At 57.7% G+C, this 26,715-nt stretch overlaps 1 protein-coding gene across 20 annotated transcripts in view; it reads right to left on the bottom strand.

Annotated features, from left to right (window-relative positions):
- Positions 1-810: 810 nt before the first annotated feature.
- DNM1 (dynamin 1) overlaps positions 811-26,715 on the bottom strand; it is a 43,402-nt gene continuing 17,497 nt past the window's right edge. The window contains exons 10-23 of one of the 20 annotated variants that reach the window (XR_004971125.1): positions 25,614-25,752; positions 18,605-18,691; positions 15,923-15,993; positions 15,646-15,697; positions 15,430-15,441; positions 13,060-13,173; positions 9,121-9,230; positions 8,230-8,341; positions 7,824-7,835; positions 7,050-7,220; positions 5,704-5,919; positions 5,109-5,324; positions 2,969-3,005; positions 811-1,422 (exon numbers count right to left, since the gene is read on the bottom strand). Coding sequence is in view for 14 of the 20 variants with exons in the window: in XM_036329508.1 (XP_036185401.1) it covers positions 2,010-2,082; positions 5,109-5,324; positions 5,678-5,919; positions 7,050-7,220; positions 7,824-7,835; positions 8,230-8,341; positions 9,121-9,230; positions 13,060-13,173; positions 15,430-15,441; positions 15,646-15,697; positions 15,923-15,993; positions 18,605-18,691; positions 23,936-24,074 (1,411 nt within the window). In the remaining 6 variants the exon portion in view is untranslated. Of the gene's footprint in view, positions 2,083-2,968; positions 3,006-4,069; positions 4,072-5,108; positions 5,325-5,677; positions 5,920-7,049; positions 7,221-7,823; positions 7,836-8,229; positions 8,342-9,120; positions 9,231-13,059; positions 13,174-15,429; positions 15,442-15,645; positions 15,698-15,922; positions 15,994-18,604; positions 18,692-23,935; positions 24,075-25,613; positions 25,753-26,715 lie in introns of all 20 variants that reach the window. The other 19 variants (XR_004971121.1, XR_004971120.1, XM_036329519.1 and 16 more) reach the window with 19 other exon arrangements.

Consider the following 26,715-nt stretch of genomic DNA (forward strand, 5'->3'; position numbering starts at 1 on the left):
TTTAAAATATGTTCTTACTGATTTCAGAGAGAGGGAGGGAGAGGGAGAGAGAAACATCAATGAGAGAAAAACACTGACCGACTGCCTCCTGCACGCCCGACACTGGGCACGGAGCCCACAACCTGGGCCTGACCAGGAATCGAACCATGACCTGGTCCATAAGTCAGCACTCAGTCACTGAGCCACGCCAGCCAGGTGCCTTGTGTGTTTCTGTTTCCGGCCACTGGGTCTTGGGTTCTGTGCCTGGGTACCGAACAGGAAGTGGGGCCTGCTAGCAGAGGGCAGGCTTCTGCGTTGTGTGGAGCCCCAGGGTGTCTGAGCATGTGCAGTGGGGATGTTAGGGATCTGGACCCGTCACATGCTGCTTGGTGAAGACTGGGGGACCCCCGGGGTCAGCCACAGGGCTCTAAGGGGCCTGAATGGCTGCCAGACTCAGAAGACTGATCTAACCCTGAGGAGGGAAAGCAGCATCCCAGCACCCGAGAGAGCCGACTTCCAGGCCAGCTGCTCTCCGATCCATGACCCTGCCCTCCCGTGGCCTGTTTGTTCAGTCCCTCCACCCTGCCGGCCCACACCCCACATCCTCCCTCCAGGCTGATGGTGCTCCTGCCCCCTAGTGGTCAGAGCAGGATTCACAGGATGAGGACCTGCAAATATCCAGGTGCTTTCCCAGTAGCTGTGGAAAGCGTGGGGCCTGGTTTTTATCATTCCTGACAGCACCCTAGCAATGGCTGGGTCCTTCCCACCCCCGCACCCCAATGTTAAACCTTCACCTCTCTCAGTGCCACAAACACAAGCCAGCAGAGGACACACTTTTCCCCATTGTCCAGAAATGGGTTTTATTTATTCTCAGCCAAGAGACAGACTGGTAGCAGTCAGAGAACCACGCAGCTGCCAATACAGCACCCCTGCGCAGGAGGAGGGAGGGGTGGGGTGGCAGCAGAGGGGGCTGGCTGTCACAGGCTGGGTGGGCATGACAGGGAAGCTCATCGGAGGTGGCACGCTTTGGAGGAGGATGTCAGGGTGACTGTGTTCCCTTATAGTTGGGTCACAAGACTCCTCAAGGACAGCACGGTAGTTCCCAGCACTAGAGGTGAGACTGTGGCAGCCATGTCTGTGTGCATGTATATATATATATGTATAATATATGGTTATTTATAGTTATTTATAGAACGGAGCAGGAGAAATACCACAGGGGCACAAGTTTCACCAACGTCACGCTGGGTGTGTCAGCTCACCACTACAACAGACTAAGTCACAGATGAAGGGGGAGGCTTTGGGGCTGGGGAGCCACTGTCAAGTCACAGAACAGCCGTCCAGGAAGGCTTGGAAAGAGGTCTCCGAGGAATAGAGGGATCTGGTTAGAGGTCGAAGGGGGGCCTGGGGCTCTCAGGACGGGATGGACTTGCCTGACCCGATCGGCTGGCAGTTGGAGAGGAAACAGAGAGAACAGGAGAGAGGAGGGAGAGAGCTGGTAAGGCAAGGGCAGCTGAGCCCACAGGCGTGTGAGGGGAGGGCAGGGGAAGAAGATGCAGGCGAAGGTGTGGGCAAGGATTCTGGAAGAGAGGGGAGAGACAAGAAAGGGGAGGTGGAAGGGAGGAGCTGGAGATGGGCGGGGCCAGAGCTTTGTGGGGTCTGGGCTGGAGGCTGGGGTGGCCCTCCCCCGCCACGCACGCTGGTCTCTCACACACCACCAGGCAGTGCACCCATAGCTCCAGACACATGCTCAGCCCCCGCTGGCTTCCTTCTTCTGTGGTTCCCTATCCTCAACCCACTGGCCCAGGCCACCACTAGCCTCAGGGAGGATGGGGCTCTGAGCCCCAGGCAACAGCCACCAGGCCTGATGGAAAAGACAGGAGAAAGAACACTGTTTCAACCAGGAGGGCAAAGCTAAAAGGATGGCTGGAGGGAGCCCTGGAGGCCTCTCTGGGTGGGCAGAAAGCTCAGGAGTCCTCTGAAGGGACCCTGGGGAGTGGAGGACAGGCAGCTGGATGCCAGTGGCCACAGGCTTATAAGTCTAAGAGGGGAGCCTCAGGTGGTCGGGGGACCGCAGGTCGCGTAGGTGAGGCTGGGCCCTTCCTGCTGGGGAAAAGCAGAAGAATGAGAGTCAGCGGCAGGGACAGAGTGGCAGGCGGGTTCGCTGGGCGAGTTCTGCGGCCCAGCCGGGATGGAACTCAGAGAGGCTGGCCTGCCCAGGTCAGCAGACACTGCCGTCCCCCTGGCTGGAAAGTGTGGGCCGCCTCTAGGAGCAACAGGCCCAGGTCTGTGAGCCCTGGGGCTGGCTGGGTGCTGCACCTGGGGCTGAGAACGCTGCCTTCAGTCGTGCACTCCCAGGCGTGACAACACCAAGGAGGCGGGGGAAGGGGCTGCGGGAGCCTGCCTCGCCTGTGAGGTGTGTTCTGGGCTGATGGTGTGGATAGGACCCCGAGGCTTTCAGAAGTCATCCACCAACCAGAGCCTTCTCCCCAGATCACTGCACAGTAGAGGTGGGACTCTGCCCTCTGGTGGATTCGGGTCCTATTGCTCCACGGCTGCGAGCTGGCCGTCCTGCCCGAGCACGGCTCAGACTGGGGAGCTGGGGAGCGAGTATGGCCCCCCAGGGTGAAGTTCCAAGGCTGCCTGAGCCCAAGCTCCCTGCCCCTACACCCTAAGCCACGAGCTCTCTGCCCTCTGGCCGCGCTGGAGAACACCCATGTCTGCCAGCTTGGGTGCGGAGCCTGTCCCAAGAGCCCCCCCAGGCTCAGCCACGGAGATCCTGGGCAGTGGCACTGAGTCCCGAGGCTCGCTGAGAAGGGAGGTGAGAGAGCAGCTGGCAGTGAGGACAGAAGGAGGAAAGAATAAGTCTGGAGCTGCAGAAGGGAGAGGGCGGGAGCCGGGCCCTGCAGTCCTAGGTGTGCCCCCCGTGTGGAGCTGGTGCAGCAGGGGCAGACACACCACTCATGCAGCAGGCCAAGAGGCATGTACCTACCGTGGCTGACGCTCCTCAGGGGTCACTGATAGTGATTCTGAAAGACAGCACGAAATCAACATGGCAGTTCACACGCACGGACAGGGCAGGCCTGGGGGTGGCGGACACGCTCACACACACGCACGGGCGTGCACACAATGCTGTGAGGCCCCACAGCCCCGCATGCACACGCTGACACACATGCCCACAAACAACACGCATCTACCTCTCCCACCTCCCACTGCCCAGCACCCGCGCTGGCTGGCACGTGCAGCATGGATCCGGGGCATGCAGCCACTTGGCACACTGAAGCACGCGGGGGCCCGAGTCACAACACAGAAGCTCGCCCGCACACAGGAGGCATTTGCACCAGCTCCCTGCACACTCATGCCTGGCGTGCTCAGAGGGCCGTCTGCAATGCTCCATAGGAACAGGTTTTGCTTTCTGAGGATCCAGTTGTCATTTCTCTGCCCAAGAGCCTTCCATGGCTCCCTGTTGCCCACCGTGTTGAGTCCTAACAAGTCCAACTTTTCTGTGGACTCTGAGGGTTCTTCAAGCTGCCCCGTTGTGCCCAGGGCAACCTTTGCTTATTCTTCCTCATTCTATCTGCACTCTGCTCCGGCCAGCGGCTCTCCTCAATGCGCCCCACACCAAGCCTTTGCCCACACTGCCGCTCCCTACCCAAATGCCTCCCAACCCTGACGACCGAGTCTTATCTCAGTCAGCACCATGACCTCACTGAGGTCAAGCTGCCCTGAGACGCCCTGAGACTGCTCTCGTCCCTGAGGCAGGACCGTGATCTGCCAAATGTTTCCTGCGTGTTAGCAAAATGGGAGTTAGAGCAGGTACCAAATCTTCAAGTTCCCGTATGCCAGACCTCAGCACAGACCTGGGCATGTCAAATGCCCTGAAGAATCTGAACTCACGTTGGAAGTTAGCCAAGTGCTCGTAGAGCCACCTTTGTGGTTAAGGAGGCATTCCTCTAGCCACTGTCTCCCTTGAGCCCCACTCCAACCCTGGGGAAAAGGCAGAATGTTAATTCTCACTTGGTCGAAGGGAGACTGAGGCCTGGGAAGGGAACACGACTTGCCTACAGGCCAGAGTGAACCAGAGCCTCTGAACTGCTCTCGATCGGTACCGTGCTGCCTGCTTTGCCCCATCTGCTTTGACCACAGGTCACCACAGAGCAAGCCTCGTCGCTGCTGCACTTCGGGCTCAGGAAGGCTGGACCCATGACCCTACCCTCCAGCCATCTGGAAACATAAATAGACGCTGTTGGTCTGATTTGTGCTTCCTCAGACATGTCCAGTGGGAACAGGGCAGACTGTTAGATATCAGAGTGAGCTTCCTTAAAAGAGGGTCATGGATCGAGAAGCAAAGCCAAGGGATGAAGTAGAATCCTTTTCCCTGAAAACCTCTGGGAAAGGGTCAGCCTTCACCCACTCCTGTCCCACACTCACCATGTTGGCCCAGGACAGGCAGGGCCAGAGGCAGGGGAAAGGAAGAAAGCCATCAGATTGTCCCATGGCTCCCACGCCCTTTCCCAGCTGCTCCATGTCCTACCCCTGGCCTGGGTGCCATTCTCACACTCTCACACCCGTGTGCACGCCCACACACACATCACACACCTCGCTGGTCACAGTCACAGCCTGGCCTCTCTCCTGTGAGTCAGAGGCGGGACACCCTCCTGGGACAGCTCAAAAGAGTCAGGACTGGGAGGTGGGGACATCAGGGTAGCCCTGCGTGTAAGTGAACAACATCTACACATTCCAGGACGTCCTGGGTTCAGATCCTCAGACCTGAGGCAGGCTCACTAGGGACTGGGTGAGAGAAGTGGAGGACAAATGGAGAAGGGGAGGAAGGAGGAATGCAATATGTGACAGATAGAGTGGAAAAGGAGGGAAGCGCCATGCAAGTGCTGGAAAGAAGGGGGCAGGTGGGAGGAGCCCCACCGCCCCCTCCCCAGAAACGACCACCTCCGGGACTCAGCGCTCCCTAGGGGGCAGGCTCCTCCAGCCCTCGGCCGGGCCACACCTCCGGGCTCTGGCACCCTCGAGGGCGGGCTCTGGCGGCCAGGGCGGACGCTGCAGAATCCAGCCACATCTCCCTCCCGGCCACGCCCGCCCGGCGGTCTCTTCCGCGGCTTTCAACCCCTACTCACCTGGGGACCCCGGGCGGGGCACGGTTGGGGCGCGAGGGCACCTGGGGGGGAGGACCGAAGGGATCAGGGGAAGCCCCCGGCCTGGAGGGCACGGGGGGCGCCGCCCCCAGGGCGGACCCAGCAGGCGGAGGCCCAGGAGCAGGGCCCCGCGACCCGGGCCGGGCTGGGGGCACGGCGGGGGCTCGGCGCTGTGGCGTGGGGCTGGACGTGGGTGACCTGCGGGCGAAAAGGAGCCGAGGACAAGAGGCGAGAGATGAGCGGCTCCGCCCCACCCGAAGCCCCGCCCCAGCCCGTGCAGGCCCCGCCCATGCACGCAAGCCCCGCCCCCGGTGGTCGCTGGAGCGTCAGCCCCGCCCCCAGGGGCTCCCACGTTCCAGCTCCGCCTCGCCCCGCAGCCAGCGCTCCACGGCAAGCCCCGCCCCGCGACAAGCCCCTCCCTCTCTAAGACCCGCCCCTCGCTCCAGTGGGAGCCGCCCCGGTGACGCGGGCGCGCCACTGCCCGGTCCCGGCCCTCCTCCCGCGGGCCCCGGGCTGGGGGGCTTTGGGGCCGTGGGGGCCGGCCCTGGTACCTGCGTCCAGCCGGTACACTCTGCACCTGCAGCCAGGAGTCGTCCACGGGCGGCGGCATGGGCGTGCTGACAGTGGTCGTGTTGATGTCGCCGATGATGCTGAGCGCCTCCTTCAGTGCGTGGTACATGCGCAGCATCTCATCCCGCCGCTGAGCTTGCTCGGCTGACTCCTCCATCAGTGTGTTCTGGTCCCCGCACGAGTACAGGTTGGCCAACAGCTCCGAGAAGATGAATTCCTTGGTCTGTGTGCAGGCAGCGAAGAGAGGAGAGGGGTGGGACCTGACGCCTTCTCTGCCCGTGGGGCCCTGCTATGACCGTACCCTGGACTGGAGGTTTTGGGGTGCAGGTCTCTGCCTAAACTCTGAGATCTCCCCAGTTTCCCATTCCCCCCAGCCCTGGTCCCTTGCCCTTTTCACAGATGATCAAGAGAGGAAAAGTGACCTGTTCAAGATCACAGGTCTGGGAGGACACTCAGGGACCATCGTACATCTAGGAAAACCCTTACGCAGCACTTTACAGTCCCACTTTCCTCATCTGTAAAATGTGCTGGTTAAATCCTTTCCAAGGACTTTCATGCTCCATTGGACCAAAATAAGGAAGATAGTTTTAAATTTTCTGAGCCCTGGAGTAACAGGTATAAATGTGCTTGGATTGGGGGAGAGGTGAGTCTCGGTGTGTAGGGGAAGGGTACCTGGCCTAGGCTCTGAGATATTCATGGAGAGATGCTGAGTTTTTTTACATCATAGGCCTGTGTCTTGTTATTCAAATATATGTTGAACAGCTCCTACATGCCAGGCACTGTGTTGCTATGCACTTTATATTAATTTACTTCTCAACTCTATTATTATCTATATTCTATACAATAAAAAGCTAATATGCAAATTGTCCCCTCCACCGGGAGTTCCACCAGTTCGACCAGGGGGCGGGGCCAGCCAAACTCCCACACCCGGGCCAGATCGGCCCCTACCCATGCACGAATTCACGCACTGGGCCTCTAGTTTTACATATAAAGAAACAGGTTCAGAGAGGGTAGTTCAATTGCTCAAAGTCACACAGCAAATCTGTGGCAGGATTCAAACACAGTTCTAATTCTCCAGGGTCTACGCTTTTTCACTGAGCCACAGGTGGTAGTGGTTCTTTAGAGTGTGTATTTTAAAACATGGTCTGGGTGTTCTCAAAAGATGCAGATTCCTAGCCCCTCCTGAAAAGCTTTCAAGCATGTTTGGAACAACTTAGGTATCTGAATCACATTATACGGTTTTTACTAGATGGTTCTGGTGTGGACCTAACCCTCCCTCCCAGGCTAACCTGGCTGCCAGCCTCCCTGGTCTCACAAGAGTACCCGCCCCCCACGGGTGGGGGGTGCACCCACATTGTTAATCATGAGGTGCATGATGGTCTTAGGCATAAGGTCGCGCACGGTCTTGTTGACGATGGCCATGTACGAGTCCACCAGGTTCCGGATGGTCTCCACCTGCCGCTCCAGCTGGGGGTCCATGGAGTGCATGAAGTTGTCTGAGCCATTCTCCTCCGTCTCGTTGGCCTACCATTGGGAACAGAGGGCATCAGGGTGGCTGGACCCTCAAAGCCAGGTTCCAGGCTCCCCAAGGTCTCAGCCCCTCCCCTCCAATGGTACCTGGAACACTGAGGCACAGAGAGAAGCAATTGGCCTGGACACATGGACACTAGCTCCCCCACATGCTCTGGGTCTCTGGGCTCTGCCCATCCCAAAGCCCCTCAGGACCCCAGACCCTCGTTTAACCTTATTTCTCTGACTCTAGAGCAGCCGTGGGCAAACTACGGCCCTTGGGCCGGATCCGGCCCATTTGAAATGAATAAAACTAAAAAAAAAAAAAAAGACCGTACCCTTTTATGTAATGATGTTTACTTTGAATTTATATTAGTTCACACAAACACTCCATCCATGCTTTTGTTCCGGCCCTCCGGTCCAGTTTAAGAACCCATTGTGGCCCTCGAGTCAAAAAGTTTGCCCACCCCTGCTCTAGAGCTTAGAATTTGCCTCCGTTTCCCAGTCCATAAACTGGGAAAGGACATCTCTAAGGTCCCTTGGTGATTCTAAAGACCTGGCCAGAGGTCGTGCCAGGCTGGAGACACATGGCAGAAGGGGAGGGAGGGGCACACTCACTTTCTCCTTGTCCTGGGAGGCCCACACCAAAACCATAGAGGTCACCACACCAGCATTGCCACCGCCAGCGAGCACAGCCGAGACAGACACACAGAGGAAAGGGGGAAGGATTGAGTGAGCCCAGGGCACTGTACCCCAACTCTAAGGCAACTGGAGACACTGCCACAGTGAAAGAGGGGGGAAGGGAAGGCAGTCACAAGAAACCACTACCACGTGACGGGGTTGCAGGACTGTGGCCGAGGAGGGGACACACAAACCCGCTATTGGAGGAGGGCAGCAGGTAGCGGAGCGATGCCTGTTATGTTTTAGCTCAGCGAGGGCTCCGGAACATGGCGTCACTGAGGATGGGGCCCCAGACTCCCCATTATAAGCAGCTTGCCCTTCCCCTCCCTGCCCTGCCACTCACCCCAACACGCTCAGGGTATACGCCAGCCCTCAGGAAGGAGGCCTTCCAGCTATCCACCTCCTCCTGTGTCTCGCAGGCCAGTTCCAGCTGCCGATAATCTTTGTAGACATTCCTGCAAGATGGGGCGGGCGGTGAGGGGACGGGCGAAGCCCATTCACCCCGGCGGTTCGGGGCTTGCACGGGCTGAGGTCCTCACGCCTGGGGCCCAGTCCCGCTTCCTCGTTTCCCAGCTGGGTGACCCCGGGCAAGTCCCTTCCTCCCTCCAAGCCTCAGTTTCCTCATCAGGAAGGCAGGTGAACAACGATTCCTGCCTCCTGGGGTAACGCGAGGGTTCAGTGACATGAGCGCTGGTATGTTCAGTTAGAAAGGGACCGAGCCCTCCCTAAGGACATCGGTGACAGTGCAGCCCCTCCTGTGGGTCTCAGCCCCACTGGCCTCCCTCTCTGACTCTCGGGGACTCCCTGATGGCAGCTATACTGAGCCCTTGTCTCTGAGTAGCACAGAGCCCATTAGAATGAGCCCTGGGTGAGGAGGTGAGAGGCCGGGACACTTACCAACGTGAGAAGTCATGACTGGGGCTCCCTTTTGTCCCAGTGCCTAGCAGAGTGTCTCATGCAGAGCAGGCAGACAGAGTGAGTGTGTGAGGACAGGGGGAGGAGGGAGCGGGAGGGAGGAGGGGGAGAGGAGGGGGTGACGGGTGGGAAGATCTTGACAAAATGCCCAGCACAGAGTAGGGGCTCCATAAATATCTGTCAAATGAATGACTAGCTGAGGGGCTTGGGGCAGGTCCCTCTCCTTTTTGTATCTGTGGCCCCCGCTTCTCCTCAGTGGGGGTGGTTTGGGGCTTGCCGGGTCCGGGGCCCCGCAGCCCTGGTGGGCGCAGGCAGGCACCTCTGCTCCGTGTTGAAGAGGGCGAAGATATGCTTGCTCGACATGAAGCCCTTCTCCACGTCCCGCAGCTTCAGGTTGTCCACGGACAGCATGTACTTCTTCTCTTTCTCCTGCGGGGAGAGCCAGGGGTGAGGCTGGCACCCTCTCTGCTACACCTCACTCCCTGAGACAGCTCTACGCTGAGGGTGCCCTGGCTTCTGGCTCCAGCCCCCTCACATTGCACAGGTGCTGTCTGACCCAAGTGCCCTGGGCTTGCTGGCAGCCCTGCTCCTAATGGCATTCAAGCCATGCCCACCACCTCTGCATACCTGCCAGAGCCCAAGCGCCCAGGGTGGCAAGGCTGAGGGTGGCTCCCAAATCTCTCCCCAAGAAAGCCCTGGAGGCAGGCCAGGCCAGCCCCAGCCAGGGACACCGCCCCCCCCCCCCTACCCTCCACCCCCACCCTGGAACCTCTTTCGCCCCCGGCCTGGCTGCTGGGCCTGCTTTGGATAAGCCTCTGACTTCATTTCCTGACTGTAGAGACAGGAAGGGGGGCCACCAGCCCCTCGGCTTCAAAGGGCTGGCTCAGCCCCCTCCCCGCAGAAGCCCATGTGTTAGCAATCAGCACACAGCGCGGGCTGGAGATGGCGAGTCTGTGTGCACACACATCTCCTCTCACCACCGTGGGCATGCCCATGAGTCTGCGCTGCAGAGCTGTGTGTCTGAGGAGGTGCCCAGCACAGCCGTGTGTCCATGTGAGCATGTGTGTGTGCCCGTGAGGATGTGTGCGCATTTACACAGATGTGTGTGGCAAGTGTCAGTGTCTATGTGTTGGCATGAACGTGACTGTAGGACACGGGTGTGCGTTCATGTGTTCCTGTGCACACAGCTTGTGTAGTGGGCTGGACGTGCCTAGTTTATCTGTAGCCGTCTGGGAGGAGTTACACGTATCCGTGGATGGGCATGTGAGTCCCAGGCCCACATGCACACGTGTGTGAGTCTGGTGGGGGCCGACATGTCTGGGGGATGCTGCATTAAGGGGAGGAGCCCAGCGATTTCTGGAGGGGGGACTCGGGGATGGGGCTCTGGGAGGAGTGGTCTCTGCTGTGTGTAACCCACTTGCCCACCCACCGCCACAGGACCCACGCTGGGGAGCGGGGGAGGTCTATGTGGGTCTTGGGGACTCAGGACTTGGGCAGGGGCCTCAGCCACGATCTCAGGTGGGGGCTGGGTTCAGGAGAACCTTGCTCCCTGTCCTGGCCTCATTCTGCCCACCTCGCTCTGCCCCTGCACCCGCCTGGCCTGTCCAGCCACATAAAGCCCTCTTTATGCCAGGCGAGTGGCCCGGCGGCCGGGAGCCCCAGAGGGCGGCTGGGGGAGGAGAGGAGGAAGTTGCACATGAGGCCAGGGAACATCTGGAAGCATTCGAGGGAGGCCCCGCCGCCACAGCCCTGAGCTCTGGGGTTGGACACTAGGCAGGAGTGGCCGCCTCCCCCCACCCCTCCCTTCCTGCTGGCCGGCCCCCTCCCCAGGCCCCTCCTTCCCAGCCACAGCGCTTGCTCACCCCTGCCACGTCAAAGGAGGCAGAAGGGGAGCCGAGAGCAGAGAGGGGACCTGGGCTGGCTGGGCTGGGGCTGGGGGTCTTGGATCTCCAGGAGCCGGGCCGAAGCTCCCACCGACGACAGCTGCCGCCGCCTGGATGGACCACTCCGTCTACCCAGTGTTTAGACTATCTGTTCAGGACTCGCAAATTGTACAGTAGTCTGCACATTGGTTAGGCTGGCTGGGTTAGACCCTCGGCGCCGCTGGAGAGCTGGACCGACCGCCATCCCAGAGCCGGGCTTGGAGCTGGGGCCGGGGGTGTGGGGGGCAGAGGGTGGGCTGGGGGGAGGCGCAGAGGGAGGGGGTGCCATCCTGCTGTGAGATGGGGTGGGGGTGCTGAGGGGGTGGTGAAGGGAGTCTGAGAAGATGGGGGAGTTGAGGAGGGCTGGGGATGTGGGTAGCTGTTTGCCCTGAGGGTCACCCAAATCCCAAAGACTCGAGGGCCGGCGGCTGGGGGAAGAAGGGGGACAGATCCCTTTCCCCTCAGCGGGACCACCTCCATGTCCCCAGATGTTCTAGTGCAAAATTCCACTCACATCCAACACATGCACACCCCCCATCTCAGGCACCCACACACCCCCCCCCCGCACTTTAAATCACACATCCATGCCCCAAGCACAGTGCAAGCGCGCACACACACACACACACACACACACACACACACGTGAGGGCACACACACATGGGTGAGGGCACACGCATACACACACACACACGGGTGAGGACACACACACACACACGGGTGAGGGCACATGCACACACACACACACACGGGTGAGGACACACACACACAGAGGTGAGGGCGCACACACACACACACACACACACACGGGTGAGGGCACGCACACACGCACACACACACATACACACACACCCTTCCAACGGAACACTGGTCCTCTCCCATCTTACATCCCAAACACATACATATTCTCAGACACTGCACACCCACACCCTCCCTCCTCAAGCCCCCCCCCCCACACACACACTTACACCGACACAAACAACACAGCACACACTCCCGAGTCATGCTTCAGGCACACAGTCTGCCCCCAGACACACATGAGACCCTCATATACCAAACAGAGATGCTTACACCCCAAACTCCCTCCCACAAAACACCCGCACACAACAGCCACAAGCCTCCCCTCCCCCTCCCAGCATTCCCCCTACCCCTTCTTCCCCTCCCCCCCATGTACACGCAGGGCCCGCTCCCACACAGCTCAACTCAAATGTCCACACAGAGCCCAAGAAAGACCCCTTTATACACAGGTATGAGGACAGGCCCCCCCCTACACTCCCTTCACCCGCATGCAGCCGGTCAGCCCCAGGTCACATTGTCAGGCGCGGGGCCTGCAGTGGGCGCCCCCAGCCCATGGGAGCCGGCCTGGGCCACAGAGCAGGAAGCAACGCCCCCACACCCGCCTGCCACGCCACCTCACACTCCATCCCTTCCCCGGCCCCTGTGCTCGGGGAGAGGCCAGGCTTGAGGTAATGAGGTCCAGATGGCTTGGCGCCCCTGCGAGTGACGACAGAGGGTCCCTCCCAAGGTGGGGATGGGGCCTGTCCAGGGCGACTTGAAGGGGGCAGAGAGCGGGGGTGGGGGGGACTGGGAGACCAAAATCACCCCCCCTTGAGCCCTGCTACCCCATTGAGAGTGGAGGGAGCCCCCTTCTCCAACGGCCCCTCAGGAAGAAGAGGGTCCCCTCCCCCACACTGCAGCCAGCTGGAGTTCATTACCACAAGCCCCCCCCCAGCCCTCCCCGCTCTCTCTGGTCACCTCTGGAATCCAGATGTGGAAGCCAAATAGGCTCATTCTTAAAGGAAACCAGCAGCAGGGGAGGGCGGTGGCTGGTGGGGGTGGTCTGTGTGCCCCACTGGGCAGGGAGGGGTTTTGAGGGGCGCCTCTGTGGGACCCCATCACTCCTGACCCCTCAGCCTGGAGGTGATCTGGGCATGCCCCTTGGACACTGGGGCCTGGGGGACTGGGATGCAGGGGTTAACAGGGTGGCTGGCAGCTGGACTCTGTGTGTCATGGGTCTGTGGGGGCCACAGAGAGGTGGCGCGCCCTGGAGCAGGAGACCAGGACGGCTGCAGGGCCGGGGTTTAGGGTTAGAGGGGTGCCTAACACCCTCACCTACCCTCTTTAGGGTGCTCAGCCCAGGCTCCCCAGTCCTGCCACGCCACCTCTGCCCAGCCCCGATGAGCCCCCAGGATTGCCTGCCCCTGATCCTTGCGGCCCAGCTCCACCCAAGGGTCTTTGATGGGATCTGTAAACCCCCCTGCTGGGCAGTCCAGTCCCTGCCAAGCCAGGGATAGGCTCTGAGCCTGTCTTTGGCCACCAGTCCAACCCCTTTACTCACCTCATCATCCTTGTACCAGGACAGATTCTCGGCCGTCAGCACAAACCAATACTCCTTGGAGCCCCCCTTCATGATGCCAATATTGTTAATGGTCAGCCAGCCCTTCCGGATGACCTGCAGGGTGAGGGGGCAGGAGGTCAGTGGGCAGAGTCCAGGCTTCCCCGGGGAGGTGGGGGTAGGCAAAGAGAGGCACTCGAAAGCCCACCCCTCCCCCAGCTTGTGGAGGCCTGGCCGGTCCGGGAGGGTGGGGGCCAGACCTGGCCTGGTTGGAACCCCCAGTGAACAGGTTGGAGGACAGGGAGGCCGAGCTCAGGGTAAAGAGCCTTCTGACCGTCAGAGCCACGTGCGTCGGGCCCTGCTGGTCCGGGGAGGAGAGGAGCCCCCACCACTGACAGTGCACAAGCCGAGCTTAGGCGGCTGACTGGTCAAGACAACTCTGAATGCCTTTTTAGCTTAAGATCCGATTTATTCTAAGGCTTGTTTCCGACCTCAGGGACTTTGCACGTGCTGCTCTTGCCTCTGCCTAGAGAGCACTTCCCCTCCTGTGTGCCTGGCAAATGCCTACTCCCCCTCTGTGTATCGGCTCAGAAGTCACATTCATTCTCAGGCAGGCCCTCTCTATCTCCCCCGTCCAGTAAAAGTCAGGACCCCCATTATAATCTTTTATCACTCTCTTAACTCTTCTACTATGACAATAACTGGGATCTTGAATTAACGTGTGTGTGTGTGTGTGTGTGTGTGTGTATCCGTTGATGTCAGCCTCTCTTGCTGAGCTGTCAATTCTCTCGATCATTGTATCCCAGCACCTTGCAGAGTGCTCAACAGACAGTAAGTGATCAATGAATACATGTGGCCTGAGTGCTACAATAGTAGGGCCCTAAGGGTCTTTGGCCCCAGACACAGGTTGGGGTGGTAGGGAGTGGGGGAGGGGGAAGGGGCTGAGCATGAGATGCCCAGGACCCTTCCTCCCTGGGGGCAGCTCGGGGTTGCAGGCAAAGGTCTCTTTCCACAGCAGGAAGCAGCAGTCCTGAGCCATCGGCACAGACCAGGACCCCTGAATTGGACTCCAAGGGCAGAGCCACGGCCCAGACCCTGGTGGAGGCCCAGACTGAGAGGACAGGGAGCTGCTTCTCCCTCCCTGGCTTCTCTTCTGAGCGTCCACAGAAGCTCCCAGGATCCTGGGGCCGGTGGGAAAGTCCTCGGGCAGGCCCACTTCTGAGACCCTCGAAGCCCTCCTTACCCTCTCCGGCTTCCCCAAGAGTCTCGAAGAGAACCCAAGTCACATGGCGGATCAGTAGCTGAGTAATGGCCTGAGCCATTAACAGGGACACGGCAGCCAGGTGCCCTGTGACTCCTCTCCCACCCGGTCCCAGTCCAGTGAAGATCCACTCAGTGTCTTGTTGCTGCCTTCGGAGTTGAGTCCAAATGCCACACCCTGGCATTGTGGACCTCAGCATCTGACCATCAGGCTTTGTCACCCGGCTCCGTGCCCTCGCTTGCAGCCTTGGTCCTCCCTCGCCACCCCCAGCCCTGCCCTCCTCCCTGCTCACCCAAACCCCTCTCCAGAGCCTCCACACCAGGACCGCCCACTCTCCCGCCTCCCACCCTGCCTGGGCCCTGCCTGCAGGCCGGGTCTCCGAGGTGCAGGGCCAGGGTCTGCCTCCTGTCCAGGGGCCAGCACAGTGTAGGCCCCAGTGAGTGTTCGCTGAACCGAACTGCCCTGGGATAATCCATTCATTAATTACTTTATTCTACTGAGCACCTATCGTGTGCCAGGCACAGGGCTGGGCACTGAGGATTTACCGATGAACAGGACAGACCCAGCCCTTCCCCTGCTGGGTTTGGGAGGGAAATAATCACATAAACACCTCGATTATTACAAAGAAACTCCAGCCTCTGGAGCAGCCCGGGACTCTGGCTCGTGTGTACAACTGGGGTGGAGAAGTGATGTGTCCACCGAGATCTGAAGGACACACCAGATGAGGAGGGACGTGTCTCATGACATGTCACTCATCGCTTTATTTCCTGGTAGAGGTGGCTCGCATGCTTCTTTCCCATCCGTCCGTCCATCCAACAGACATTTAAGCAGCACCTACTAAGTGCCAGGCCCCTGCCAGGCATTTCCCCCACCCCAGCCCACATGGTCTGCCTCTGCCTGAAGTAGCACTTAGCTCATGTGCACTGATGGACAGGTTGCTGGGACCCTGTGTGTGGCGAGGCCTTGCCTCTGGCCTGAGAGCATGTGTGGGCAACTGTGCTGGTGTGTGCAAGCCGCTCAAGCCAAAGGGTCCCCTCTTGCCCATCCCCACTGCAGTGGGCCCCTTCCTCCCCCTCGCCACACAAGCCAAGAGCCCCAGTCCTGGTACTCACCAGAATCTCATCCTGCAAAGAGGTAACCATATCAACCGCGAGAAGCATCGGGAGAGAGGAGTGAGGGTTACTGAGGCAGAGTGGGAGGCTTGTGGCTGGCAGCTGACAGGCTCCCGGGCCCCCGTGGGACCCTTCCCCTGGGGGAGGGGGCTCTCAGAGCTTGGCGTCCATCCGGCACCCTCCATCCCTCGGGCTGGGGCACGGGGGCTCACTCACCTGGTTCCCTGAAGCCTTCTTCTTGTTCATCTGGCTGCTCCTCTGCTGAGCACTGAAGGGGAGAGAGGGAAGAGTCTCATCTCAGAACTTCTCCTTCCAAGAGGCCCAGCTCCACTGCCACTGCTCAGTGGGCGCCAAACACAGAGCGTTAACCCAGAAGGCCTGGGTGTCTCTGTCTCTGTCTCTGTCTCTCTGTCTCTCTCTCTCTCTCTCTCTCTCACACACACACACACACACACACACACACAGTCACCTTCTCTGCCCAGGGAGCACTCACTTGGCAAAGCCGATGAAGTCCTCATGGTTGGTGTTCATGTACGCCAGCTCAATGTCGATGAGAAGCATGACCTTCCAGGGCACACCGGGCAGGAGGCAGGTGGGAAAGACACCACAAAGTGTTAAAATGCATGACATCCTCACAGCACGACAGGGTCCATAATAAATACATCCACAGTCTATAACGAGTGAATACATACACACATAACAGCACCCGTAACAAATGAAGAGTTCCTACACAAGAAGCACAAATCAAAATGGTCAAAGACTGGGAATGGGTAACTCAGAGAAGAAATACAGATAGCCAACAAGGATACATAAAGAAAGTTCACCCCCAGTAGTAAAGAAATGCAAGCTAAAAGCACGAGGCCCCTTTAAGCCTATCAGTTTAGTGCTAAATATTGATAATGACCCAGTGTGGGCATAATTGTGAGAAGATAGATTCTCTCATCAACTATTGGTGGAAGTGTAAATTAGGATCGAATTCTTGGAGGGCAATCGGGTAATATTTAACACTAAAATGTACAGATTCGCTTCTAGAACTACATCTCATAGATAAACTCATCAAGTGGGCAAAGATACATGCACCAGGGTGTTCAGTGTGGTGTGGTTTGCAGTAGAAAAAAACTGGGAACAGGCCAATGGCCATCAAAAGGTGAAATAGCCTGGCCAGTGTGGCTCAGTGGTTGATCATCGACCAGGAGGTGCCCAGGTTGAGGGCTCCATCCCAGTAGGGGGCGTGCAGGAGACAGCCGATCAATGATTCTCTCTTATCTTTGATGTTTCTCTCTCTCTCTACGTTCCTCTCTGTATTAAAAAAAAAAAAAGGTGAAATAGATGATGGTACCCTCTAAACAATAAAGCTGTTCAAAGGATGAGGACAGTGTCTAGGCTCCGGCTTCGGAAGAGCCTCTTTGTAAATGACGGAGACTGATGGGAGTCCTAGCTGGGTCGCGATGAGAGTGACACTCCTGATGCACCTGCTGCCTCCTGCGAGCCTGGGGCCTGTCCTCGCCGAGCCTCAAGTTCCACAAAGGAATTGTTTCCGTCTCGTAGGAGCGGGGAAGACGCCATGAGGTGAGGCCGGCGACATGTCTGACCTGGAGTAGGTGTCCGACCGACTGTGGTTCTCTGAGTCGGGTGGACCCGGAGTCTGAGTGTGCCAAGGAGGAATGCCAGGAGGGGACACACCACGCCGGTAATCGTGGTTATTCTGCCCTGGCCGGTTTGGCTCGGTGGATGGAGCGTCAGCCTGCGGACTCAAGGGTCCCAGGTTCGATTCCGGCCAAGGGCATGTACCTTGGTTGCGGGCACATCCCCAGTGGGGAGTGTGCAGGAGGCAGCTGATCGATGTGTCTCTCTCATCGATGTTTCTGACTCTCTATCTCTCTCCCTTCCTCTCTGTAAAAAAAATCAATAAAATATATTTTTTAAAAAATCAATAAAATATATTTTTAAAAAAATAGTGGTTATTCCGTGGGAGAAGCTGGGAGCAGGGAAGAGTGATGGAGGGACACTTACTTGTAACTAATCACATCTATTTTTCCTTGAGTGTTTATCACTCTTGTAATTAAAGAGACCAATAAGAATTCATAAACGACATCAAAAACAAAAATGGGAGGGGCCGAGGACAGGAAAAGGGAGGTGCAAGGATAGAGGCTGGGAAACGGGAGGCAGAGGCGGGCTTGGACAGGAGGAGGCGAGAGGGACAAGGAGAGAGGGCTCGCCTGGGAGCTCCCTGAGGGCCCTGAGGGCCTGCTCCTCGCTGCTCAGCGACAGCATTCAGTAACACGGGTGTGAGTAAACGGTTGAATGAATGTTTGATTAATGACCACAGGAGGAGGAGAGGTGGCTGGGACAGGTATGGGTGACCCAGAGAAACCGCAAATAGAGAGGGGCCCAGAGAGAGGCGGCCAGAGGACAGACTGCCAGGAAGTTGAGAAGCAGGTGTTGGGGGGGGGGTGTGAGCGGAGGGGGATGTAAAATGGTACAGCTGCTTTGGGAATCAGTATGGTGGTTCCTCAAAAAATGGTCATACATAGAATTATACAGAATTACCATCTGATCCAGCAATTCCATTTCCAGGTATCTGCCCATAAGAATTGAAAGCAGGGTCTCCAAGAGATACGTGTACACCTATGTTCCTAGAAGAACTACTTGCAATGGCCCAAAGCTGGAAACAACCCAGCTTGGTTTACCCAAACGGATGAACCAAATGTGGTGCATACCCACAATGGCACGTTATTCAGCCTCCGAAAGGCAATGCTGACATGTGTGAAAACATTATGTTAAGTGACATCAGCCAGACACAAAAGGACAAATGTCGTACGCTCTCACTTATGCGAGGACCCTTGAGTTGTCAAATTCCTAGAAACAGGAAGTAGAGTGGTGGGTGCCAGGGGCTGAGGGGAAGGGGGAGGGGGATGGGAGCTAGGATTTGTGGGGACAGAGTCTCATTTGGGGAAGATGGAAAGTTCTGGGAATGGATGACGGTGATGCTTGCACAGCAGCGCGAACGGATTTCATCCCACAGAACTGCACACTGAAGCAGTAAATTCATATAGATATTCCCGCAGTAAGAGGCAGAGGTTTGGTCTGAGGACAGGAAGCAGGCGGAAGGCTGACACAGAAGAGACAGCCGAGGGCCAGGGCGAAAGGCGAGGGAAGAGGGGCTGTGGCTCACCTGCTCCTTGGTGCGCCCCTCGCGCTCGCGGATGTGGGTGGTCACGATGCGCTCCATCTCCTCGCGCAGCCGGGGGTACTGCTGGAGCTGGGGGAGGGCGGGGGGAGAGAGCCGGTACACAGGCGGCACGGCAGGAAACACCCCAGCCCACCAGAGTCCAGGGGCCCGGGCGTGGGGCGGGAGGGGTGGGGAGAGACCTGGGGCCCAGGAAGCCCATGGCACCAAGCCACGGCCACCCCTTTCCTCCGGGTGCGGGTTCCAAGTGGCAATTCCAGGGTCTCCCTGGCTCCAGGCCTTCATCCCTGTCCTACCGAGGCCCTCGAATGGGAGGGCCTTTCCAGGGGCGGAAATGCCGTGGGAGTCAGCTCGCTCCCTGGCCCCATCTTGGAAACAGACATGGGCCGCTGGGGCCTTTGCTTGGGGGACTGTGAGCACCCAGAGCTTTCACTGGCCCCCGGGGCTGCCCCTCTCTCGAAGGTGTGGAGGGACAGCGAGGAGGGGTACCAGGCAGGGAAGCGCTATCCAGGAAGGAGCTGGGGAGGACAGGGCCCACGGTGCCTCCGGAGTCAGGCTGGGGACGGGCCATGCGCCTTGTCAGAGCTGGGAGGCGGGGAACCAGCGGTCACACATGCGGGAGCCACAGGCACGGACATGCGAGGACGTGGGGGGCATGCGGAGGGGGGCAGCAGCATGAGCAGTACCCCGCGGGGGCCTGGCTGGGCCCCTGGCCCTCCTGGTAGAACCCACCCGGTGTGCCCCTCTCTGCATGCTCCCGACTGGCACCGACATCCCCAGCCACGTCTGTCTGGCTCCGAGCTGGCCGGCCAACCTGTCTCTACCCTCCCCTTTGGGGTTAGGAGCTCAGCAGCACCACTTCCTCCCAGTTTTTATCAACGGAGGCTGAAGGGAAGGTTGCTCCAAGCCCGCCCCCTCTGCCCGTGAACTCTGCCCTCAGCTTAGCTGGGCTCTGGACCAAGCCCAGGGTGGCTCACTCTCCTCAAGACACTGTTGGATGTCCCCTCCATCAAAAGCCTGCCCAACCACCCCAAGAGCTGGATTGGGGGTCTCCCTGTCATCTCTCCTCATCAAGCAGTATTCTAAGCGCCCTGAAGGCAGGGGCGGGCAGGCGCACCTCCAGTGCTGGGAGAGGGCACATGAAGGAATAAGGGGATGGAGGAAGGATGGATGGCTGCCCTCCTTGCCAAGGCGCAGGGACACGGCTCCTCTGCCCTCTGACTCTGACCCTGCACCGCCTCGGGGAGGGAGACTCTCTGAGCTGCTGCCGGTGGGGGCTCACCCACAGGGACCTCCAGTTCTGCTCAGTGGCCCTCCCCACTCAGGGCCACATGGGCCAAGTAGGCAAAGCTAGAGACACTCGTTCCTGGGTCAGGGCACTCAGGTGGGTCCCCCTATGTGGGAAGAGAGCTGGACGTTAGCATGACTAGGTCCCGGGTGGTGACTCTGAGGGCGAGATGGAGGTCAAGGAGATGGCGGGGGGGGGGGGGGGGGGACACGGGGGGGGGGGTGCGGCATTGGAGAGGCAGGAGGATGGGGAAGGAAGCAGCGCCCTGGATGCCAGCCCAGGGAGGCAGATGTGAGCTGTCACATCCTCCCACCCTCACCCCCCCACCCCACTGTCCAGGCTGTGCCAAGGGTGTGGCTGATGTGGCCAAGCCCAGGGGACGTGGGGGAGGGGCAGCCGTAAACCAGGGGCTTAAAAACAAACTCCTGGAGAGGCCATTGGACCCTGCTGCCCCGAGAGGCTCCAGGGGTGGTTCCCACTCCTTCTCCAAGTTGGAGCAGGGATTGGGGGCTGAGTCACCACAGCCGCAGGCCTCCTCTGAGGTGGTCCCCAGGGCTCCCTTCCCGGGTGGGGTGCGGGGGAGTGGGGGAGGGTGGGCGAGGCGGGAGGAGGAGGGAGCAATTTGCCAAAGAGCATGACCAGTCCTCCCACTAACCGCCTGGATGTTACGTGCGTCAAGTTTTCCACGTGTCACACGCGGCGGGGCAGCCTCAGCCCCTGGAGTTCCCTCTTCCCTTTGAGCATCTTTTTCCATTCCCCTGCCTCTGCGCCTTCCCACAACTTTTAGCCAGTTTTTAAAAACGGAACTTTTCTCTCTCAGACCCTGGCTGAGCAGGGTGGTCAGCTGGAGCCCACCGTGGGTGGTGAGGGGCACAGGCCCCAGGGGCCACACGGCTCTGGGTTCAAAGCCAGCCCCTGCCCTGCCGGCACTCCTCGGCAGAGCGCCTCTCTGTCTGCTGGGTGAAGGGTGGGAGATGGCGCCTTCCCTCTGAGGGCTGCGCCCGCATGCCTCACACTCACTCTAGATTTCATCGGGGAGGAGAGCTGATCCCCGCAGGGCCGGGGATAATGACAGTTGACTATTTTTCAAGTCTCTGCCAGGAGTTTGGACGCTGGGACATTTGGGGAGGGCAACAAAAAAAAAAAAGGGGGGGGTGGATTTTGACACGTAGAGAAAAAAGAATTACTATCCGTGAAATAAACCAAAAGGGAAAACTCTTTTTAAAAGTAATACAAAAACTTTCCTTTGTAAATATTTTGTTGATCATTTCTTTCTGCTCACAAAAATCATACAGACTCACTGTGATTAAAATGTGTGCAGTGAAAATGGAAAAATTCCTACGTTCTTGCCCTCTCTTAAAGTGATAGCTAGCAATTTGGTGGCTATGTCTTTGGAACTTTGTCATTCATATATATTGCTCCCCTAAATACTATACATTCTTTTCTGAAACTTCTCCTCCCTCCTCCCCACAGTAGTTGTGGAGGGAACAAGTGAAAGGAAACAAGTATGCATTGCCCTTTAAGCAGCTGTAGGCATACCTTGTTCTATTGCGCTTTGCAGATGCCGCATTTTTTACAAATTGAAAGTAAAACCCTCCACCAGCAAAAAGATTATGACTCTCTGATGGTTAGCATTTTTTAGCAATTAAGTATTTTTTTAAAAAAAATTTTAATTTCAGAGAGGGAGAGAGAGAAACATCAATGATGAGAGAGAATCATTGATCAACTGCCTCCTGCACGCCCCCTCCTGGGGATTGAGCCTGCAACCCTGGCATGTGCCCTTGACCAGAATCGAACCTGGGACCCCTCAGTCTGCAGGCCGATGCTCTATCCACTGAGCCAAACCAGCTAGGGCAATAATGTGTTTTTAAGTTAAGGTATGTACATTGCTTTTTTAGACAAAATGCTATTGCATACTTAATAGACTACAGTATAGTGTAAATAGAACTGTTATATGCGCTGGGAAACCAAAAAAAATGCACGTGACTTGCTTTATTGCGGCATTTCCTTTACTGGCAGAGGTCTGGAACCAAACTCCCAGCATCTCCAAGGTAGGACTATATAGTCTTTGTCTGTGTGATGCTTTATGCAATCAGTCTCCTCTGGATGGACTTTTGGGTTGTTTCCAAAATGTTAGCATTTACAGTAATTACTTTCTCTTTTGGAATTCAATGCAGCAAAGAGTGCCATGGTTTTTAAATGTTTATATCCAGCAATCGGTCTTCTAGGAATCTATCCTAAGGAAATAATTCTAGAGAAAAAAATATAATTCTTTATAACAAAGATGTTCCTTGCCAGGTTATTTTATAATATTGAAAAACTGCAGGCAATTGAAATGTTCACCAATCGGAACATGGTTAAGTAAACGGTGCTAAATCTAGTCAATGGAATATGATACTGTCATTAAAAATGTTTATGTAGGCCCTGGCCAGGCAGCTCAGTCGGGTAGAGCATCATCCTGATACACCAAGGTTATGGGTTCCATCCCCGGACAGGGCACATACAAGAATCAACCAATGAATGCATGAATCAGTGGAACAACAAATTGATGATTCTCTCTCTCTCTCTCTCTCTCCCTCCCTCCCTCTCTCTAAAAGCAATCAACTTTAAAAAAACATATTGGGGATTAATAAGTACAAAGTGGTAGTTACAGAACCGTCACGGGGATGTACTGTACAGAGCAGGGAACACAGTCAGTAATATTGGGATGACTATGTTTGGCGTCCAATGGGTACTAGATTTATCGGGGTGATCGCTTCATAAGTTACATACATGTCGAATCACTAGGGTGTACACCTGAAACTAAAATAATACGGTACGTCAGCTGTAACTGAAAAATAAAAATTATTTTAAAAACTTGAGTTATGTCTTGACTTCTTGTGTAAAGGGATTTGAGGCAGCGTTTTCAACGTTTGACAAAAGATGGTGTTGCCTGGGATTCGCGATGCCCTGGGCTCGTGACCTAGATGTCACAATATTATGGAATGGGAGAGCCCCGTCCAGCTTTTGTTCCACCTGCACCGGGCACTGAAAAGATGCTAATTTGCTTAGTCTATCCCTATTTGACTCAAAAGCGGGCTAAAAGGAGACGGGGTTGTGAAAGGGGTGCACGTGACTAATTGCGTGTGAGCCACGAAAACTGTGATGCCTATTTGAAAAGGGAAGTTAAGGCAGATGGCCCCACCTCCCCAGCGTAGGGAGTTTTTCAAATACAGGCCAAGCTGGGCTCTTCTGCAGGGATTCCGGCCCAGCCTGCTTGGAGGGGGCAGCATGTGTGTTCTAGAAAGGCCCCCCCGGACAGCGGATGCCCAGGAACTCCCCTGGGAAGCACTGCTTCAGACACTCTGGCTAAAAGTCCTCAAAAGACTTAAAAGCAGACAAATGGGAAAAAGGCATCTAAAAGGTCACAGGGGACTCCAAAGAGGCTGACCCTGCCAGATGCGTATGGATGAACATACAATGAGTCATCCGATAGGCTTTAAGGCAAATTGGTTTTGAGGGACCGGGACAGCTCCCTTACCCCAGGAGGCCCTGATCCCAGATCTCTTTCCTCCGCCTCCCAAATCTGAATCCCCCTCTGCTTTTCCTTACGGAGACTCAGTGTCACCATCTGTAAAGTGGGGAGAACACTACCACATCTTAGGGTTGCTGAGAGGATTAAGTCAGGTAACAGGCAAGCACTTAGCTTCGTGCTTGGCACATAGCAATTGCTCAATAAATAGCAGCCTGTTCCTTATCATCAACGTTACTGTTACTCTTATTGGTGGGAGAGGCCACTGCATTGAGGATGCTTGGGTTGGAGCGAAGTCTTCTGGGCGAGATGGAGGCCTGAAGGGATTGTGAGCGCACGTAGACCCAGGGTTATAAACTGGCACGGATCCCCAGGCCAGAATCACCTGGCCAGCGTGGGCATCCACGTGGGCGGCTGAGAGGCAGCCAGGCCTGCTCAGCAGATGGTTCTGCCCACAGGAGGCCGTAGCCGTGAGGAAGGGGGGCCAGGCCCCGCCCCGCCCAGGTGGCCGCCATACCTTTTCACTACACTTTCTGATGGTGGACGTGAGCTCACTGACTACCATGTCCACACACTTGATACTGGGCTCTTTGAGCTTCTGCACCTGCTTTTTCACTGTGGCTTCAAAAGCGAGGTCAGGTGTGAAGAGGCCCGTCCTGCACCCAGGGAGGAGGAGGGGGGAGGAGGAGGAGCAGCCACAGGTGGGCGAGGGGGGGAGAAGGAGGGGAGTGAAAGCCAAGCAGGACCAGGGTCAGGGTGGAGGATGGCACAGGCATGGGGAAGAGAGAGAGACACCGACACAGAGAGAGAGAACAGAAGACAATGTGAGCGTGGGACCTGGCCCTCCCTACCGCCACCCGGGTTGGTGCCTCCCAGGTGCTGCCAGCATCCCCCAGGCTCGGGGGGTGGGGGTGCTTCTGAAGGACCAACCCCCCTGCTCCATACAAGGGCCCTGGGTCCCTCGCTCCTCAGCTGCCCTGAGCCTGCCCCCTCTCTCTTTTCAGTGCTGTCTTGGTCACAGCCTAGGGTCCTCCTAAGGGGCTGACCAAGGCGAGAACACCGCCCACCCATCCTGTTCAATTCCAGGTTTCCCAGCACTTCCTGCATTCACTCCACCTTGACTCCAGAGCCCAGCACGACCCCCTACTTCCACCAGGGGTGCTGCAGCCGGCTGCCCAGGCTGTGCCCTGCACAACTCCAGGGGGCTCCACGTGCATGGCCATGGCCAAGGTGCAGACGTGCCCCCTGGAGTTGCAGTGCTCTGCTCCGGCCCTCCCCTTTCTCCTCCAGGGGCACCCTTTGCCTTTCCTCCAAAGGGCCCTGGGGAGCTCCGAGAAACAGAAAGAGAAGAGGAAAGACAGAAAGAGTGGAGGTGGTGATAGAGAGGGGCCAGGGCGGCAGTCGGGGGAGGAAGGGAAGGGAGGCTGGGGGGTGGAATCGAATGGGCACTGGACTTGAGGTCCAAAGCCCTGGCTTACAGTAATAGCTCTGCCACCTCCTAGCTAACATGGCCTGGATCTCCTGAGCCTCGGTTTTCCTGTTGTGAAATGGGTGCCGTCCTCCCTGCCCTGCCCTCCTTGGGTGGTTCTTCGAGGCTCAGATGGCATAGCAGATGGAAGGGGGCGCTGTCTCTGGAAGGAGATGTGATGGAGGGGAAGGCGAAGGTCCTGAGTGGGGTCCTGCGTAAGGGTGGGGGGGGGAGGGGAGGCTGAAGGACAGTGGGAGTCGGGGTACCGGCTAGACCCGGTCCTCCGCACCTCTCTGGCTACCAGGCCCCTAGAGCAGCACCCAGGAAGGTCCTGTCCCTCAACTGTCTCCAAGGCCCAGGCTTTCCCAAGACCCCTCCCTGGAGCCCCCAAAGATGGCCCACCTCTGAGGGCAGCGGGGGCTCAGGGTCCCCTCAAGCCCTATTCTCCTGAGCTGGGAGCTCTTGGTGGCTCTCAGGGTCAATAGCCACGATCATTGTCATCTCACAGCGTCTAATCCTTTGGTGTCCTGGGCCCGGGGGCCAGGAGGGTGGGTGAGGCCCCCTCAGAAAGCCCCCCCCCCCGCCCCCGTCCTGGTCTGTGGTGGCCTGCCTTTCTCACCCCGCCGAGGTCTGGACATGCTACCAAGGAGGCGGTGGGGGCGTAGGGAGGGGCGCCTGTCAGCAGTGCAGGACGGGGCCGGGGCGGGGCTGGCGGGCCGCTGGTTACCTTCTTGGTGCACTGTCTAACGGTGTTGATTAGCTCCGAGATAACCATGTCCACACACTTGAGGCACGGTTCTCGGATCTTCCTCACCTGCTTTTTCACAATGGTCTCAAAGGCCATGTCTGGGGTAAAGAGCCCCGTTCTGAGCGCCCGGAGCGGGAGAAGGGCAGTGTCACAGGCCAGCTCCTGCCAGGAGGGCCCCACACCCCTGAGCTCTGCCCTCGGGTCCCCCGACCCCTCTCTGGGCCTCAGTGTCCCCATCTGCAAAATGGGCAGGAGGGATTCTAAGGAGGGACTTTCAACCGATGCTCTTTGGGGCAAGACAAGGTCTGCTATATCTGCCTTCGTGCCTTGCTTCCTCTTAAGATTCTGTTCATACACAGGTTCTGTGGCCGGGAGCGGTTTGAAAACTGCTGAACTGAGTTCTCTTTAAGAGCCTTTCCAGGAATAGGGCGTTTTATTTTAGGACTAGGAGAGATTTCTTTTTTCTGTGCCCTGGCCAGTGCAGTTACTAGTGTCAGTCTATGAATTCCCTGCCAAACCTGGAATTGAACCTGCTTGAAAGCAGGGGCATCTTGGCCTCTCACTGCCTGGCATATAGCAGGTGCTTCCAATGACCTTGTTGTGTAGATCTGGGTCCCCGAAGGGGGTCTAAGCCTTTAGGGAAGTCTATTTCCCAGGCCCCTTTCCGGCTCCACAGGCCTTGGGGTTTGCTAGAAGGCGAGAAGGTAAGAAGTGGGGTAGAATGGGACCCACGTGGGGATCCGGGGACTATGGAGGAACTGGAGGGTGAGAGGCCCTCTTCCATCCTAAAAGGACACAGGCCAGTACCAGGATGCTCCGCCCCAGGGCCTACCCATTGCTGGGCAGCTTTGTGAAGCCGCCTGGAGAGAACTGGGGTGCTGCCTCACCCTAGCGATGGGCAGGGAGCCCAGGCCCAGAGGGTGCTCTGCCCAGCTCGTCCAGCCTCCAGGCCCTGCTCCCAGGGACAGCAAAGGAGGGCAGCAGGCTGCAGGGAGCAGGTGGCCCAGGCCTCCCATCCCCCCCGCCCCCCCCCAGAGCCTGTCAGAACTGGGAGCCAGAAAGTCGAGGTTGAGGGGAGAGG

This window comes from Myotis myotis, unplaced genomic scaffold (assembly GCF_014108235.1).
Source record: "Myotis myotis isolate mMyoMyo1 unplaced genomic scaffold, mMyoMyo1.p scaffold_m19_p_12, whole genome shotgun sequence".
In the NCBI taxonomy this organism is placed as follows: domain Eukaryota; kingdom Metazoa; phylum Chordata; class Mammalia; order Chiroptera; family Vespertilionidae; genus Myotis; species Myotis myotis.